Source organism: Trachypithecus francoisi, unplaced genomic scaffold (genome assembly GCF_009764315.1).
Source record: "Trachypithecus francoisi isolate TF-2019V2 unplaced genomic scaffold, Tfra_2.0 Contig01579, whole genome shotgun sequence".
NCBI lineage: Eukaryota > Metazoa > Chordata > Mammalia > Primates > Cercopithecidae > Trachypithecus > Trachypithecus francoisi.
Window position 1 is genome coordinate 36,551,109 of NW_022681442.1, and position 18,147 is coordinate 36,569,255.

At 46.0% G+C, this 18,147-nt stretch overlaps 1 protein-coding gene across 1 annotated transcript in view; it reads left to right on the forward strand.

Annotated features, from left to right (window-relative positions):
• The window catches only part of PDLIM1 (PDZ and LIM domain 1), a 55,767-nt gene extending 38,552 nt beyond the window's left edge, over positions 1-17,215 (forward strand). Inside the window, exons 5-7 of the mRNA XM_033188183.1 lie at positions 6,461-6,612; positions 16,110-16,227; positions 16,672-17,215. Coding sequence (XP_033044074.1) covers positions 6,461-6,612; positions 16,110-16,227; positions 16,672-16,858 — 457 coding nt within the window. The 3' untranslated portion in view covers positions 16,859-17,215. The remainder of the gene's footprint in view (positions 1-6,460; positions 6,613-16,109; positions 16,228-16,671) is intronic.
• Positions 17,216-18,147: the final 932 nt, after the last annotated feature.

Consider the following 18,147-nt stretch of genomic DNA (forward strand, 5'->3'; position numbering starts at 1 on the left):
GTTCCTTATTATTATTATTTTTTTAAGACAGAGTCTCGCTCTTGTCCCCCAGGCTGGAGTACCGTGGTGCGATCTCCCCTGCCACCTCCACCTCCCAGGTTCAAGTGATTCTTGTGCCTCGGCTTCTTGAGTAGCTGGAATTAACAGGCGTCCGCCACCACGCCCAGCTAATTTTTGTATTTTTAGTAGAGATAGGTTTTTGCCATGTTGTCCAGGCTGGTCTTCAACGTGAGCCACCGTGCCTGGCTGGTTCCTTCTTTTTTTTTTTTTTTTTTTTTTTTTGTCTATTTAGATAACTCCTTTAAACATTGTTAGGGTAGCTTTGCTAGAGATAAATGCTCTCAGTTTCCCTGTATCTGAGAAGGTCTTGATTTCTTCTTCATTCTTGAAGGATATTTCCACTGTATACAGAATGCTAAGCTGGCAGTTTTTTTTCTTTCAGCAGCTGAAAACATTGTGCTACTTCCTTCTTTTCTTTATGGATTCTGATAAGAAATCTGCTGTCCTTTGAATTGGTTTTCCCCTCTAGATATGGTGTCATTTTTCTCTTACTGCTTTGAAAATTCTTTCTTTGTTGTAGTTTTCAGAAATTTACTATGCTGTGTTTTGGTTCAGATTTTTTTAGGTTTATCCTGTTTCCTGTTCACTTCACTTATTTATGTCTTCTGCCAAATTTAGGACACCTTCAGACATGATTTCTTCTAGTACTTTTCTAGTTCCACCTTTTTTCTCTTCTTCCAAGACTCCATTGACATGAATTTTTGATCTTTTATATATTCCCATAAGTTTGTGAGGCTCTTCATTTCTTTTTTTTCCTCCCCATTCTATTTTTCTATGTTCTTGAAATTGTATAATTTCTAATATGCTACCTTCCAGTTCACTGATTCTTTCCTTCGTCTCCTTCATGCTGCTGCTGAGTGTATCCACTGTGGTTTTATTTCAGTTATTTTGTCAGTTCTAGAATTTCCATTTCATCCTTTATATCTTCTGTTTGTTGAGACTTTACTTTTTTTATTTGTTTCAAGTGTGCTCATAATTGTTCATTGAAACATTTTTATGATGACTGTGTTACCATCTTAGATAATCCCAACATCTCTGTCATCTTGGTGTTGGCATCTCTTTATTGTCTTATTTACAGTTTGATATCTTCCTGGTTCTTCTAAGAGATGTGATTTTTCAACTGACTCTTGAACATTCTTGTTATTATGTTATTAGATTCTGGATCTCATTAAAACCTTCTGTTTTCACTGGCTTCCTCTCAGATAGGGGGTTGGGGATGCTGCCTCATTACTGACAGGTGGGGGTAGAAAGTCTCATTTCCCCACTGCCTATGTCACACCTGAGGTCATTGGGGCCACTCATTACTGCTGGATGGGGTGGGAGTTCTGGCTCCGCACATGGCCTCCACTGACACCTTATGGGTGATGGTAGCCTAGACACTGCTGAGCAGTGGTGAGAGTCCTGATTCTCTCCTAGGTTTTCTTCATTACAGCTGGGTACGGGTGAAATATGGACTCCCTATTGGCCTTTCTCTGAGCCTATCCCAGTGAGATAGTTGGGGAACCACATCATAGCCTGGTGAGACTGGAAGTCTGGACTCCCCACTTGGCCTTTTCTGGCATTTGGCTGGAGAATAGTGGTTGTTGTTTCAACGTGTTGTGTTTTGCTGGGCTGCCCCTTTCTGGCCATTTGGTCAGAGACAGCAGGCTCCTCTTGAGACTTCTGTCTGTGCCCATGGCCCTTTCCAGGTTGCTGCCCTCAGCTCCATGTCTGGGATGTCCAAGGAAACAAAAACACCGTGGGAGCTCACCACATGGTCCTCAGGACGCGGGGTCCCTAGCCAGTCTGACTTCTGTTGCCCTGTCAGAGTCTTCTCATGTTGTTTTACATGTAATGCCCAGGGGTTTTGGTTGTACTGGGTGAAACAGGGAAAAATATATCTACCTCATCTTCTCAGACAGGAAAAAGATTTTTATGAGGAGACCATCTTCTCCTGTCTGGATGCTTTCAATAATTAATGTAATCCCCCTTTCTCTTCCAATCGTTGTCTCACAGGTAGTTTTATTAAAGTATCAATATATTCTTACTATGTGAGAAAATGACCCAACTAAGGTTATATCAGCAGTGAGGATTTTTTTCTTATGACTGTCTTATTTTAGCAACCTCTGCCTCCTAGGTTCAAGCAATTTTACTGCCTCAGCCTCCTGAGTAGCTGGGATTACAGGCGCACACCACAGCGCCCGGCTAGTTTTTTTTTGTATTTTAGTAGAGATGGGGTTTCACCATGTTGACCAGGCTGGTCTCAAACTCCTGAGCTCAGTCAATCCGCCTGCCTCGGCCTCCTAAAGTTCTGGAATTACAGGCGTGAGCCACTGTGTCTGGCCTAGCTGAGATTTATATACAGATAATTAAGTTGCTGCCACAGATGATAGCCCAAGTTAAAAAAAAAAAAAAAAGCCCCTTATATCCTCACTCTGGGCACTTCATGGTTCTGATGGAGTAGACTTTCATCCCAGGGTTGCTGTGCTGACCCATGCTCCAGAGCCATGAACATACTGCTTTCCATCCTCCTTGTCCTTCTGACCCTCACCCCAGCTGCCCTTTTGACTGGAGCAGCTGTGAGAGTCGCATAATGTCTGCAGGCTCAGCCTCCAAAATCCTCCTCTGGGAGGTGGGCTCAAGGGGAGTTTCTTCTTATGTTCTAAAGACCACTGGGATCCTCCTACACCTGGCTCTGTCAGCCACCTGATTCGGCAGGGATGGGAGTGGCGTGGCTAGAGTAACCCTGGGGCCCTCAGGTCACTGAGGCCTAAAATAGTGGGAGAAAATATTCAACATTTAGGAAACTGATACACATCAGCTCCCAGGGAGAAACAAGAACTAGGAAACTTTGTGTAATGTATTGTTACTCTAACGTAGTTGAATTTCCTTAAACTCGTTATTAAAACTGTACAGAGTGGGTTCAGAAGAAAGTGTTTATTTTCACTGTTCCACCCTCAAAACTTGTTCTCCTGGAAACTGAATGGTGTGTGTTATATTTTCTGAAGCCATATCACTCTAATATTCTTTCTTTCATTGCTGTTATTAATATAAAAATGAGAATTTTTTTTGTTCCATTTCTCCTTCATATTTTTGTCATTATTTTTTAAGGTATTGTGGCAACATGTCAATACCTTGTAGTCTAGCGTCTAAGACTCAGACTTTGGATCTTAGGATGTTATTTTTGATTCAGGTGTATCAATACCTTAAGTAAGGTAATAGATATAGAAAGTCCTTTATAAATTATCCAGTGGTGTAAAGATACTATCATTATTGGGGAAAAATGGTAAGTTTTTTTTTCAATCATTACTCATTACTGACAGGCGAGGGTAGAAAAATCATGTAAATCCTTCACAAGGTGATTTGCTGGAAGAATATTTGGTAGCCTTGTGGTCTGGGTTCTGTCATTTTTTTGGTGTGTTCTGTTGGTGGCTTCCAGACATAACATACACCAAAGAAGAGGAAAAATCTTTCCCAAGAACATTCCATAGTCTGATCTCAATTTTAAAATAGTCCTAAGTGTAATAGAAAAAAGATTTATCCAAAAATAATGTAATATGCTTATTATGGGGCAAGTTCCAAACTCAGGACTCCTAAAAGAGTCAGGCATATAACTCAAAGAAAGGGCTGGGAAGTGAGACAAAGAAAGACCCTTGGTTAAAACAACTCCCCCAGGTGGCCTCATTGCCTGCCCTGGGAGGCACCCACAGGTCCCTGCAGGTGGGGGAAGAGGCCAAGCAGAGAGCAGCTGGAGTGGGCAGGACAGGCAGGGATAGCTGCTTTCCCTCCCCCAAATGCAGCCAGCTGGAGTGACCAACCCATGAATCTTGCTACTTAAATTCTGACCTTCTTTGGCAGCCGCAAAGCATATGTCACTCTTTGGGTGCCTTTTCCTTTATTGTGAGAACATGGTTGGAGTCGAAGGGAAACACCTGGCGCTTGATTGCTATGATTGACTCTGCCTTTAGCTGCAGACCTGAGTACTGAACATGCCCCAGAGGTTGTCTCAGAAAAGAGAAAGGAAGAAAGGAGAGGGAGAGGGGAAGAGGAAAAGGTAACTTGCAGAGAATTACCCAGGGAAAACATATACCCTGGAAATGAGTAAGCGTAATTGATATAATTCAGTGACTCCAACCCTAAAGAGAGACTGGTTAGAGTTGCTGAATAAAACCACTCCTGGCCACTGCCTGCATCTGTAAAGCTGGGAGCAGCCTGGTGGGCTGGAGACTTTATAGCTTTATTACTCAGGAAGCACAACTTGTTTATATACAAATCTATCCATCTGCATCAATAAATTGCCCCACCATCTGATATTTGCTCTTTGGTTCCACTGGGCACACTAGCCTTCCTCCCTAGCAGCTCAGGCTGAGAGGAAGGAGGTGATTTGGGGCCAGGAGGTGGGGCTGCCTATGTCCCTGGCACAGCCCTCAGAGGCCGGCTGCCCTGGAGGACTTTGTGAGCCTACAGGAACAGGGGGAGCGCAGCAAGGAGGAAGGAGGCCCTGGACCCACTCTGCAGTGTACATTCACTTGCCTGATGCCTGCTGAACTGTGACCTGTGCCTGGCATTGAGCCAGGCCTGAGAGTGTGATGGGGAGCAAGACAGGCCATGTCCCTGCCCTCCTGGGGCTTACTTTCTAGGGGGAGACAGACAACAAAGAAATAAGGGAATACAAATGGAATCCATGGTGAGAGAGCAGGTAGGGAGTTAAGAGTGATGGTGGGGATGTGGCGGACTGTTTGGAGTCGGGGTCAGGAAGGCCTCTCTGAGGAGTGCACTTGAGCAAAGACCTGGATGAAGCACGGGAGCCATGACAACACCTGGGAAGGGCTTTGCAGGCTGAGGGCGCAGTAGGTGCATAGGCTGTGAAGCTAGTGTTTCCCAGGCACAGCAGGAAGCCTGGTCTCAGTAGAGTCAAGTGAGCCAGGGCTGGCAGGGTATGTGTATGGAGGGAGAAGTGTGGGACACATACGTGAGGGACTTTTTCCTCTGTGATAACATTTACTCCCAAAAAGTTTATTTTGATTAAACATATATTTTAGTATTAAAACTAAATATTTTGTGCTAACTCAAATGAGAATACATTGAGCCACAGCATGACATAGTCTGATTCATGTTTAAAATATCACTCTGGGCCAGACACTCTGGCCCATGCCTGTAATCCCAGCGCTTTGGGAGTCTGAGGCTGGAGGATCACTTGAGGCCAGGACTTTGAGACCAGCCTGGGCAATACAGCAAGACCCTGTCTCTACAAAAATAATGACAAAATTAGCTGTGGATGGTGGCATACCTGTAATCCTAGCCACTCAGGAGGCTGAGGCAGGAGGATTTATCTATTGAGGCCAGTAGTTCGAGGTTACAGTTATCTGTGAATGCACCACTGTACTCCAGCCTGGGTGATAGAGTGAGTCCCTGTCTCTAAAAAGCATGAAAAACATCGCTCTGATATTTTGAATAGAGGCCATCACTCTGGCCTTTAGTCAAAAATAAGACTGTCCTTGGGCCGTTAGTGATAGCGGAGATAAGTCATGCATCTTGTCAGCTGTGCTGGTAAGGCATGGCATGGCTTGGACCTGGGGGAGTGGGGGAGGTGAGAAGGGGTCAGACGCAGGATAGATTTACAGGTATAGCTGATGAGAGACTACCTTCCTGTCACCGTCCACCACTTAGAAAGTGGAGCCCTGGGGGAAAGAGGCAGGCTCTGCCTGTCTTGTCCTATTCTGGTTCACCCAGAACGACAGGAGGAAGGTGAGGAAGACAAGGCCTGGCTTGCCCAGTCCCTGGGCCTGAACATCAACACTTCACAAAGCACTTACATGTCCCATCCTTACCACCAACCTGTGAACCAGGCAAGGAAAGTACTGTTACCTCTGTGTTATAGGTGAGGAGACTCAAGTGCCTGGCCTTGAGAATTAGGAAGTATTTATAGACAGGGAAAGCACGGTGAGACCGTCGGGAATGGAGAACACTGTGATTCTTGCTCGTGAAAGCAATGTTTGTGGCCCACACAAGGGGGACGGGACCCGGCTGAGTTCTTCATGGTGGGGCTGTGGTTGACATTTTTTTTTTTTTCCTAAATTTTCTCTGGACATAATGCTGTTGATGGAATTTATAAAGAGATAGAGCATTCTCATTCCATGGGATTAGGCCCAAAAGTAGTAATTGAGCTACTGAAGAAGCTATTTAGAAGCTATTTAGAAGAAGAGCCTCTGATTGCATTGAAGCAGCAGCCAGCTCTGACTACAAAGACATCTCAGTTTCACTGCGCTGGCAGCAGGTCTGTGGCTGATTTAGGAGAGGGCTTTGAGATCATTTCTATCCATCCTTCAAATCAGCAGTGTCTTTGCCTGGAGGAGGTTCCTGGTGAAGTTATTTTTAACTTCTGTCATGTCCTAATCAATTTTTCAAACATTCTTTACAGCTTAGACCATGCTCAGCCTCCAAGCAGCCTTGTCATTGACAAAGAATCTGAAGTTTACAAGATGCTTCAGGAGAAACAGGAGTTGAATGAGCCCCCGAAACAGTCCACGTCTTTCTTGGTTTTGCAGGAGATCCTGGAGTCTGAAGAAAAAGGTAATTAGCTCCATCTGCAGTCAGAGGCTCTTTTTGAAGGTCAGATGTGAGAGTCGGTCATTGCGGAAGCATAGGTGAACACACTCTGGAGTCGGCTTTGGAGGGCATGGGCTTTTAAAATGTTGAAATTCTTTAAAAGAGATAGAGGAAGAGAGGGTGCTGACCACATTTTCTCATCTGGGTCTGTAGTTAAGAAACTCCAGGCCTGGCCAACTGTGTCCTGTCATATGTACAAGAGGATGCTGAGGTTGGGGAGAGCCGGACTGCTGTGGGAGCCTGTTGGTCTGTCCCTTGGCCATTCATTTGCTTTAAGCCCAGAAGCAATACCTTGGTGGTGGCTGAGGAAGGCGAGTGATGAAGGCCATGGGCAATGAGCAGCAGAATGAAAATGAATTAGCGCTCAGTGAAGCCAGCGGCTGGCTTTGCCTGGGGGCTTGTGTTTGCATTTGCTCCAGGGTGGGTGGCCTCTTGAGGGCCTGAGAGCACCCCCTTGTGGCCATGTTCTTACTTTGCGACCTTTGGCAAATCTCTGAACCTTCCGAGGCCTGTTTTCTCATCTGTCCATCAGGGATAAAAATCCTTTCCTCTAAGATTATCATGGTCATGAAATGGCATAAGTCGTGTAAAACATCCATCATTGTAACTGAGTACTCGCTTCATAGTTATTGTGATGTTTGAAATGTCATGAAGATGCTTTCTTGTCCTTGGGGTGAGCTTTGATGTTGAGGCACCCAGGGTCACCCCGTAGGGTTCTGCAGGTCTCAGGAGACATGCTTCTCACTGAAGACATTATGTAACGTATACTTATTATGATCATGTTTAAGTGGATAGCTGTAAAAGTATCTTCACTTAATAACAATGCTATACATTGAGAAATTGTGACAGGTGGATGTATTGAAGAAGGGATGCTTTATTCCCTTCACAAAGGTGACTGTGGATCAGCAGCCCTCACACCTGCTTCCTCCCAGGTGGTTCCTCATCAGCACCTCCTGTGACGCTCATGGGCTGCCTTTTCCAGAGAGCTGGGTTTTGTACCCTTTCTAGTCCCTGTGATGCCCAGTCCTCCACACTCTCTCTTCCTTTCTTGAGGCTTGGGCACTTCAGTGGGGTCTTGCTTTCTATGCCCTTTTTATCTCTCTCATGGACCCATCTGCAAAGAGACAGCGGATGCCCCAGTGAGGGGACACCTTGTGATTGTGGGTGTGGGACCTGCCTCAGCCAGGCTGTAAAGGGATTGGCATGTTGGCTGAGAGGCTAGTGTCCTCTGGAAGATGAACCTCCCTCCTCAAAGTCTGCAGCTGAAGATTCAGCTTCCTGGGGAGCCCTTTCTGATAAGAAAGTTCCCTTCTGAACACACCCGACACCTGGGCTTCCTCCCCATTTGTGTGATTTCTTTAGAGACGGTGGCAATTTACAACCATAGGAAATCAGAAAACCATGGGCCATGTGTTTGCATGTGCTTCTTTCATGCTAAAGTGATACTGTGTTACCACTGCTTTCCTCCTTTGCTTGGAGTAGCTGAGCAGCTGGGAAGTAGTGAACCATGCTTTGTATCAAGTTCCAGTATTAGCTTCACCTGACAAACAACTTGGGGGCCAACCCTTGAGGATGACAGCTTTGTTAAAACATGTGGGAAACCACAGCTTATTTCACTCTTACCTGGATGTGAAACCTTTTAATGAGAGGCAAGGTCAAGTTCATCCATGCCCAACTAAACAAATGCTGCAGAGTTCATCTGGACTCACAGAGAAGGACCTGAGCGTGGATTTGGAAGCTCCATGCTCTTCAAGATCTGGACTCCTATCCTGCATGCCAGCAACCAAATTTGTGGCTTCCATTCCCAAGTTTACTTTGTGGTCCTGGTTGGCAGCTGGTGTTCCAACCATCATGCTTACCTCCAGGTGACAGGGAGGAAGAAGGGAGATAAGGCTAACCGGGAGTCCCTATTTCAGATGAGCCAGCTTTCTCCTTCCTAGAAGTTCCACACTACTCTTCCATTTACATTTTATTGACCATGATTTAGTCACCTGGCTACACCTAGTTAAACGAGAGTCTGGGAATTAGGATACTTTTTAAAAAAATTTTATCCCTTAGTCTGGATGGTTCTTGCCCCAAAGAGAATCAAGATTCTGCTGGAAGGGAAGAGGGAGATAGCAAATCTTATAGTTTCTCCTATATCTCTCTTTTTTTTTTTTTTTTTTTGAGACGGAGTCTCGCTCTGTCGCCCAGGCTGGAGTGCAGTGGCCGGATCTCAGCTCACTGCAAGCTCCGCCTCCGGGGTTTAGGCCATTCTCCTGCCTCAGCCTCCCGATTAGCTGAGACTACAGGCGCCCGCCACCTCACCTGGCTAGTTTTTTGTAGTTTTTTAGTAGAGACGAGGTTTCACTGTGTTAGCCAGGATGGTCTCGATCTCCTGACCTTGTGATCCGCCTGTCTCGGCCTCCCAAAGTGCTGGGATTACAGGCTTGAGCCACCGCGCCTGGCTTTCTCCTATATCTCTTAATGTGTACCTGCATTAAATCTTTACTGACTGTAACAAGATAAATTCCATTCTAAACATTCTTTACATGCAGAAGTCTCTTGGGGGAAGGAACCCAAATGCCCGTTTTTTTTTGTTGTTGTTGTTTGTTTGAGACAGAGTCTTGCTCTGTTGCCCAGGCTGGAGTGCAGTGGCACGATCTCGGCTCACTACAACCTCTGCTTCCCAGGTTGCAGTGATTCTCCTGCCTCAGCCTCCCAAGTATCTGGGATTACAGGTGTGCACCACCATGCCCAGATAATTTTTGTATTTTTAGTAGAGATGGGGTTTCTTCATGTTGGCCAGGCTGGTCTTGAACTTGTGACCTCAGGTGATCCACCCTCCTGGACCTCCCAAAATGCTGGGATTACAGATGTGAGCCACTGCACCTGGCCCCAAATGTCTGTTTTTATTTGAGATAAAATGATGAAAGGTTAAGGCAGTAAAAGCAGTTGATGAGGGGTCCTGTTATTCAGAAAGGCCTCTGGTTTAGAAAGCAGTGCTGCAGGGCAGAAAGAGGACTGGCATCCAGGATCTGCCTCTGACCTGCTGTGACACCTCCAGCAAGTTGCCTGCCTTTCTAAGCTCTGGTTTCTGCACAGCTACAATGAAGCTAATAGCCAGGACCTCATGGGATTGTTTACAGGGTTAAGTGAAGCCGCGTCTGTAAACTGCCAGGTGCACAGTGAGTGAGGCCCCTGAAGGAAGCTTGGCTACAGCAGTATTTGGTCATAAACCTTGAAGACCCAACACAGGCTGTCTCATTTTGGGTAAAATTCAGCCTATAGGAGAAAGGGCTCTTGGTTCCTCAAACTTCATCTTGTTCTGGATCAAATTCCAAAACTTGCAGGCAGAAGAAGCCGTTATATTAAAAAAAAATGGTGAAATATACTTCACATAAAATTTACCATCTTAAATTTTAAGCGTACAATTCAGTGGTATTAAGTACATTTATGTGATTGTGCTATTATCACCATCATCCATCCATAGAACTCTTTTATTTTGCAACACTGAAACTGTTCTCATTAAAGAGTATCTCCCCATTCCTCCCTCTTCCCAACTCCTGGTAACCACCCTCCTATTTGTCTCTATGAATTTGACTACTCTAAATCTCTTATATAAGTGGCGTCATGCAGTAGTTGTCCTTTTGAGCCTGGCTTAGTTCACTTAGCATAATATCCTCAAGGTTCATCCATGTAGCATGTGTCAGAAATTCTTTCCATTTTAAGGCAGAATATTATTCCATTGTTTGTGTATACTACATTTTATTTATCCATTCCTGTGTCCATAGAAGGAGACTTTTAATGATTGGAGGTTTAGAAGGAGCAGTCATAGGCTGAGAAAACAGTGGTGGCCAGAGGCTCTGAGATGAGAAAGCTGGAGACTTGTTCAGCAAGTACCAAAGCTCGTTTTGGCTTGTGCCCAGGGTTCCAGGTGAATCCTTGGGTGATCTCGAGTTAGATACAGGGGACCACCAGTTGCAAGGTTAAGAGTCATGAACTTGATTCTAAAGGCAGTGTGGAGCCATACAAGGTTGTTGAGCAGTGAAGTGGATAGAAAAACAGCTGTGATTTAGCTAATTTTCACTTTTTTTCCAGAAATATTTGGGATACAGCGTTCACTGGAAGAAGAGAAATTTGGAAATTTTTGTAGTTGCCTGGAGTTCAAGGGAAGCTAGTATTTTCACTGTAAGCTAGTTGAGAAGAAAGGAAGAGAGATTTCTTCGGATTACCAGTGCTGGCCGGATATGTGAGAGAAAAAAACCTTGAAGTCAGCAGGTGGCGCTGTAGGGCTGAACAGGCCATAGTGAATCTTGCCTTCAAGGCAATCTTGTGTTGGCTGCCTGCCTTCTCCGCCCCAGCTGTGCTCAGTTTTATCCAGGTCAAGTCTCTTCATTCTAGAAACAGATGTGGATTCTCCCACCAAGTGGAGATTTCATGTCCCTCCTGGCTTTTTCTCATTCTACCCTTTTGCAGCCTCTCTTCTTTCCTGGTGATTTTTCTGTGGATTGAGTGGATTCCAGGTCTTTTTTTTTTTTTTTGAGACGGAGTCTCGCTCTGTCGCCCAGGCTGGAGTGCAGTGGCCGGATCTCAGCTCACTGCAAGCTCCGCCTCCCGGGTTTACGCCATTCTCCTGCTTCAGCCTCCCGAGTAGCTGGGACTACAGGGGCCCGCCACCTCACCCGGCTAGTTTTTTGCATTTTTTAGTAGAGACGGGGGTTCACCGTGTTAGCCAGGATGGTCTCGATCTCCTGACCTCGTGATCCGCCCGTCTCGGCCTCCCAAAGTGCTGGGATTACAGGCTTGAGCCACCGCGCCCGGCCTGGATTCCAGGTCTTTAAGTGTGAAATGTGAAAAAACCCATTGCATAAGAGAGCCCGACATCATTGAGCTGGTTCTCAGCCCAATCGGTGCCTTTGCAAACTGTCCAGGTATGTAGAGATGCTGCCATTTTCTTCTTGTCTTGGGCAGGCAGCCAGATGGCTTCATCAGCCATAAAATGAGGGAATCCGTTTGGGATGCTTGAGGCATGATTCTTAGACAAGATGCCTCCCAGGCCCTCCTGAGATCCCTTTAGGCAGGGCCAGTATCAGCGTGAGGTGAGGGAGGCACTGCTTTGAGTGCATAATTTTTTTTTTTTTAGACCGCTCTGTTGCCCAGGTTGGAGTGCAGTGGTGTGATCTCAGCTCACCGCAACCTCCGCCTCCTGGGTTCAAGCCATTCTCCTGCCTCAGCCTTCCAAGTAGCTGGGACTACAGGCATGTGCCACAATGCCCGGCTAGTTTTTGTATTTTTAGTAGAGATAGGGTTTCACCATGTTGACCAGGCTGGTCTCGAACTCCTGACCTCAAGTGATCTGCCCGCCTTGGCCTTCCAAAGTGCTGGGATTACAGGCATGAGCCAGTGTGCCTGGCCTTGAGTGCAGAATTTAAGGGGGCACTAGAAAACTCAATAATCAAGACAAAAATGACATTTAAATGCAATATTAAAAAAAATATAGGTAAAATATGTGATGAATAAAATTGGAGCTTTGGCCTCCTCCCAAAGGAAGGGAGGAAGGCTTGGGAAGGGCAAGAAGGTGCCTTAGGCTCAGGGAGAACAGAAGTACCAAGGTGGTTTCTCCTTATGCACCTGCTGGTGGGGCAGAACTGAGTCTTCCCCAAGGCCATCTGTAGAGCTCACCACTTAAAACCACGGAGCCTCCTAATGTCTGCCCCATCTCATGTGCTGCCAGGTGGACATCTGTATGCATCGGTTCCCAGTGATGAACAGTCCCAGCTCTGAGGCGGGAAGCCTAAGTCTGAGCCATGGCACCATGATAGGGCTGTTGAGAGTTCAGGCTGCATTCACATATACCCTCTTGTTGTTCCCCATAAGCCAGCCAAGTACCCCAAACCATCTCTCATGTTGTATTAGTCAGCAGTGGGTAACCTGTATTTCTGAGGGCTACTGGACAACTGTGGCTCTGCTGGGCTTGGCAGGGCTGGACCTGAGTCCTCTCATTCAAGCCCAGGGAAGGGAGAGGCACTCTGGTGCTTGCTGTTTTCATGGCAGAGGCAATAGCTCTATGGGGACAGGGCCAAACCACACTAGAGCCCTTAGTGCTTTCGCCTGTACAAAGCTCACATGTGCTCACACTGGCCAAAGGCTGGGGATGGGGAAGTCTACTCCATTGAGAGCAGGGTTTCTCAGCCTTGGTGCTATTGACATTTTGGGCCATATGAGTCCTTGTTGTGGGGCTGCCCTGTGTGTTTTGGGATGTTCAGCAGCATCCCTGACCTCTGCCCACTGGATGCCAGTGGCACCCCCTTTCAGTGTGACAATCGAAACTGCTCTCTAGGAGACAAAATTGCCCCCAGTAGGGAACCACTGACAGGAGGTAAGCATGGCAAGAGAGGGGCGGGGTAATTGTGGTCAAAATACAGTCAACCATGTATTCTAAATGCCCCTTGTTGCCAGGTGCAGTGGCTACTGGAGAAGCTCTGGTGGGAGGATCGCTGGAGGGCAGGATTTTGAGACACAACATAGCGAGACGCTATCTGTAATCAGTAAAAATAAAAAATTAATAAATGTCCATTGTGTGAACATGTGTCTCAATTTTTGGTTTGGAAGTACTGGTCAGCATACAGGGACTCTTTCTGAAAGGACAAGAGAGCTAAGGCCCTTGTCTGTCAGCCCCACGATTGCCCAACATGACTGCAGTCACAAGGTGACCCTCTCCTCATCCCCTCGCCTGGCACAGGAAGCTGTTTCTTTGCTCTTGTTCAGTGGTTCTTGGATCAACAGCAACTGGGAACTTGTTGGAAATGCAAAGTCTTAGGCCCCATCCTGGGCCTTCTGGATCGGAAACTCTAGGGGTGAGGCCCAGCAATCTGTGTGTTAACCAGGCCTCCAGGTGATTTTTACCATTATTATTATTATTATTATTTTTTGAGACGGAGTCTCGCTCTGTCGCCCAGGCTGGAGTGCAGTGGCCGGATCTCAGCTCACTGCAAGCTCTGCCTCCCAGGTTCACGCCATTCTCCTGCCTCAGCCTCCCGAGTAGCTGGGACTACAGGCGCCCGCCATCTCGCCCGGCTAGTTTTTTTTGTATTTTTTAGTAGAGACGGAGTTTCACCATGTTAGCCAGGATGGTCTCGATCTCCTGACCTCGTGATCCGCCCGTCTCGGCCTCCCAAAGTGCTGGGATTACAGGCTTGAGCCACCGCGCCCGGCCTTACGATTATTAATAGCTACCGTGGTACAGGGCTTTGTTACCTAAGATGTGATGAGCTGGGCCTTAGGCAGCTAAGCATCTAGCTACTAGGGGCTTATTTTACATGCACCAGGCTGTCTACAGAAAGGTTCCTTCCTCTGATCTGTAGGAGATGATTGTCATCTGGCTGCTGTAGCATGCTGTACTCTGATGGTTTTGTTCTTTCTGTGATGTGGATTTCTTTTCTTTTTTAAAAACTTTATTTATTTTTAAATTTCCAACATTTAAGCTCAGGGGTACACATGCAGGATGTGCAGGTTTGTTACATAGGTAACGATGTGCCATGATGGTTTGCTGCACAGATCATCCCATCACCTAGATATTAAGCCCAGCATCCATCAGCCATTCTTCCAGATGCTCTCCCTCCCCTACTCCCTACCATCTGACAGGCCCCAGTGTGTCTTGTCCCCCCACCATGTGTCCATGTGTTCTCATCATTCAGCTCCCACTTGCAAGTGAGAACATGCGGTATTTAGTTTTGTGTTCCAGCGTTAGTTTGCTGAGGGTAATGGCATCCAGTTCCATCCATGTCCCTGCAAAGGACAAGATCTCGTGCCTCTTTATGGCTGGCTGCATAGTATTCCCTGGTGTACATGTGCCACATTTTCTTTATCCAGTCTATCATTGATGGGAATTTAGGTTGATTCCATGTCTTTGCTATGGTGAATGGTGCTGTGATGAACATAAAAGGGCATATATCTTTATGATAGAATGATTTATATTCCTTTAGGTATACACCCACTAATGGGATTGCTGGGTTGAATGGTATTTGTGCTTCTAGGTCTTGGAGGAATCACCACATTGTCTTCCACAGTGTTTGAACTAATTTACACCCCACCAACAGTGTAAAAGCATTCTTTTTTTCTCCACAACCTTGCCAGCATCTGTTGTTTTTTGACTTTTTAGTAATAGCCATTTGGACTGGCATGAGTTGGTATCTCATTGTGGTTTTGATTTGTATTTCTCTAATGATCAGTGATGTCGAACTTCTTTTCATGTTTGTTGGCCGCATGTGTGTCTTCTTTTGAAAAGTTCTGTTCTTTGCCCATTTTTTAATGGGGTTCTGTTCGTGCTCTTTGCCCATTTTTTTTTTTTTTTTTTTGAGACAGAGTCTCGCTCTGTCGCCCAGGCTGGAGTGCAGTGGCACAATCTTGGCCCACTGCAACCTCCGCCTCCTGGGTGATTCTCTTGCTTCAGCCTCCTGAGTAGCTGGAACTATAGGTGCATGCCACCACACCTGGCTAATTTTTGAAATTTTAGTAGAGGAGGGGTTTGACTGTGTTGGCCAGGCTATTGTCAAACTCCTGACCTCAGTTGATCCACCCACCTCGGCCTCCCAAAGTGTTGGGATTACAGAAGTGAGCCACTGTGCCCGGCTTATTTTTTTCTTGTAAATTTGTTTAAGTTCCTTGTAGATGCTGGATAATAGACCTTTGTCAGATGGATAGATTGCAAAATTTTTCTCCCATTCTGTAGGTTGTCTCTTCATTCTGATGATAGTTTCTTTTGCTGTGCAGAAGCTCCTTAGTTTAATTAGATCACATTTGTCAATTTTTGCTTTTGTTACAATTGCTTTTGGGGTCTTCATCATGAAATCTTTGCTCATGCCCATGTCCTGAATGGTGTTGCCTAGATTTTCTTCTAGTGTTTTTATAGTTTTGGGCTTTACATTTAAGTCTTTAATCCATCTTGAGCTGATTTTTGTATATGGTGTAAAGAAGGGATCCAGTTTCAATTTTCTGCATATGGTTAGCCAGGTCTCCCAGCACCATTTATTAAATAGGGAATCCTTTCCTCATTGCTTGTTTTTTGTTAGGTTTGTCAAAGATCAGACGGTTGTAGGTGTGTGGTCTCATTTCTGGGTTCTCTATTCTGTTCCATTGGTCTACGTGTCTATTCTTCTACCAGTACCATGTTGTTTTGGTTACTGTAGCCTTGTAATATAGTTTGAAGTTGGGTGGCGTGATGCTTCCAGCTTTGTTGTTTTTGCTTAGGATTGTCTTGGCTTTTTGGGCTTTTTTTTTGGCCAGGTGTCAATCTCCTGTTTTATAGAAAAATAAACTGGGGACCAGAGAGGTTAAGTAACTTGCCCAGACACACAGCAGAGTCACTCCAGTTCCCATGGCCTTGCTTGAACATATATTTATAACTGCTTCTGAAGAGCTGAGTGATACTTAAGCAATTCTGCCCTTCCTGGCCAATGAGAGTGTTTTCCTCATTTCAGGGGATCCCAACAAGCCCTCAGGATTCAGAAGTGTTAAAGCTCCTGTCACTAAAGTGGCTGCATCGATTGGAAATGCTCAGAAGTTGCCTATGTGTGACAAATGTGGCACTGGGATTGTGTGAGTATCTGCTTCCCACAGCCTTTGTAGACCCTGCATGTTGGGTAAACCATGAAAATGTGGAAAGTGCTGGATGTTGCACATTTTGCTTGTGAAGGAGACAAATCCGTCCCAGAAAAATGCAGCAGAGAGGCCAGGAAAGTCCTGTGTCCCAAAGCCAGGTTGAGAAGGTTTTCCTTCACTGTGGAGCCCTTAGGTTATGAACATGTACAATGAGAAAAATCAGAGCTGCCCTGTTGAAGTAGGAGGGGTTTTTGGAAAAATGTCTCTGGACCCTGGGAAGGAGAAGCAAGTCTCTTATGATTGGAGGCCAGTTGAGAGGCCCTGGTTTCTGGGAGAAGCCCCAGGCTCCTGCTCAGGAAGGATGGTGCCACCTGCTCTGCTCGGGTGCCACCTGTAGGTGCTTGTCACTGATGGAGTCCCTTCCCTGCCTTGCTTCTGTAGCGGTGTGTTCGTGAAGCTGCGGGACCGTCACCGCCACCCTGAGTGTTACGTGTGCACTGACTGTGGCACCAACCTGAAACAGAAGGGCCATTTCTTTGTGGAGGATCAAATCTACTGTGAGAAGCATGCCCGGGAGCGAGTCACACCACCTGAGGGCTATGAAGTGGTCACCGTGTTCCCCAAGTGACCCAGCAGATCTGACCACTGTTCTCCAGCCGGCCTCTGCTGCAGCTTTTTCTCTCAGTGTTCTGGCCCTTGCCTCTCTTGAAAGTTCTCTGCTTACTTTGGGTTTCTCTCTGCTTGCAAAACATTGAGTCCCCTCCCTGCCTTGGTTAATTGACTCACACCAGCTGTGCGATGCCTGCTTTTCCAATTAAAGGAAAACTGTTTTGTTCAGTGTCCCCTTGTCAGCAACACCATGTCCCTTCCTCCCCTCTGTTCTTCTCTGCTGCATTTGGACATCAGCCAAATTTGAACCCAATCAAATATAATATGTCTGACGTTGATTTTGTTTTTACTCAATAAATTTATAGACTCCAAAGCAGTGTGGTGTCTGTTATCTGATCATGTGTGGCGTTTCCTACTCAAGCCTGATGAGAGTTCTGAGGCCTGTCTTCTTGTTTTGGGTTTCTTGTTTCTCTCAGATTTACTGGCCTTTTCCCCGCAACTTACATCTTAACAAGCTCTGTTCTTATATTTCTTTGAAGCTTACTTGAAATCTTCTTTCTCTAATGCTAATATAAGATACCTAGCTCTGTTTTAATGAAATGAAGTTTTCTTTGCATTGGGCTGTTCTGAGGCTTATCTGAGGAAATGAATGCTTCCCAAATAATAGGTGGGAGCATTAGCAGTTGGCTTGGAAACATTCCCTAGTAAGTCCCTTTTCAGTCTGGTTGCTGACATCACAGCTGCTCCCCTTTGTGAGGGGCAGCAACCTCAGGAAAGTGTCCAGCAGCAGCAGAGAGGCCGGAACATGGCCACTGTGTCCTCCTCACAGAGGAGACTGGGGACCCTGGCTGCTAAGAAAGAGTCCTGAGTCAAGATCTGAGGTCACCACAGTTCATCTCCTGGTGACTAATCCCTCATAGGGTCAGTTGCGCAAACAGTGGTGCCCCCATCCCTCCAGACACTGAGACTAAGTGATTGTTATGAGAGGCAGACAGGGTACTCCAAGCAACCCTCCTTCCTCCAAAGGAGCAACCGTCTATTCTTGAGCATGCCCACCACCCTCAGTAATTGTTCATGACCTTTAATTATGAACGCACTAACATGGTACATACTCTAAGCATAAGAATTTTAATCAGTACCAGGACTTCATACCACAGACTCTGAAGCCAGAATGTACATGGACAGTTTATGCACATGAGCCGTTTTAGTGCCACAACAAGCAGAACTAAACTATTCAGGCAGAAAATCATGTCATGTTAAAGCTCTCGATTTTTTTTTTTTTTTTGGCAGTTAATGCGTTCTTTCTTT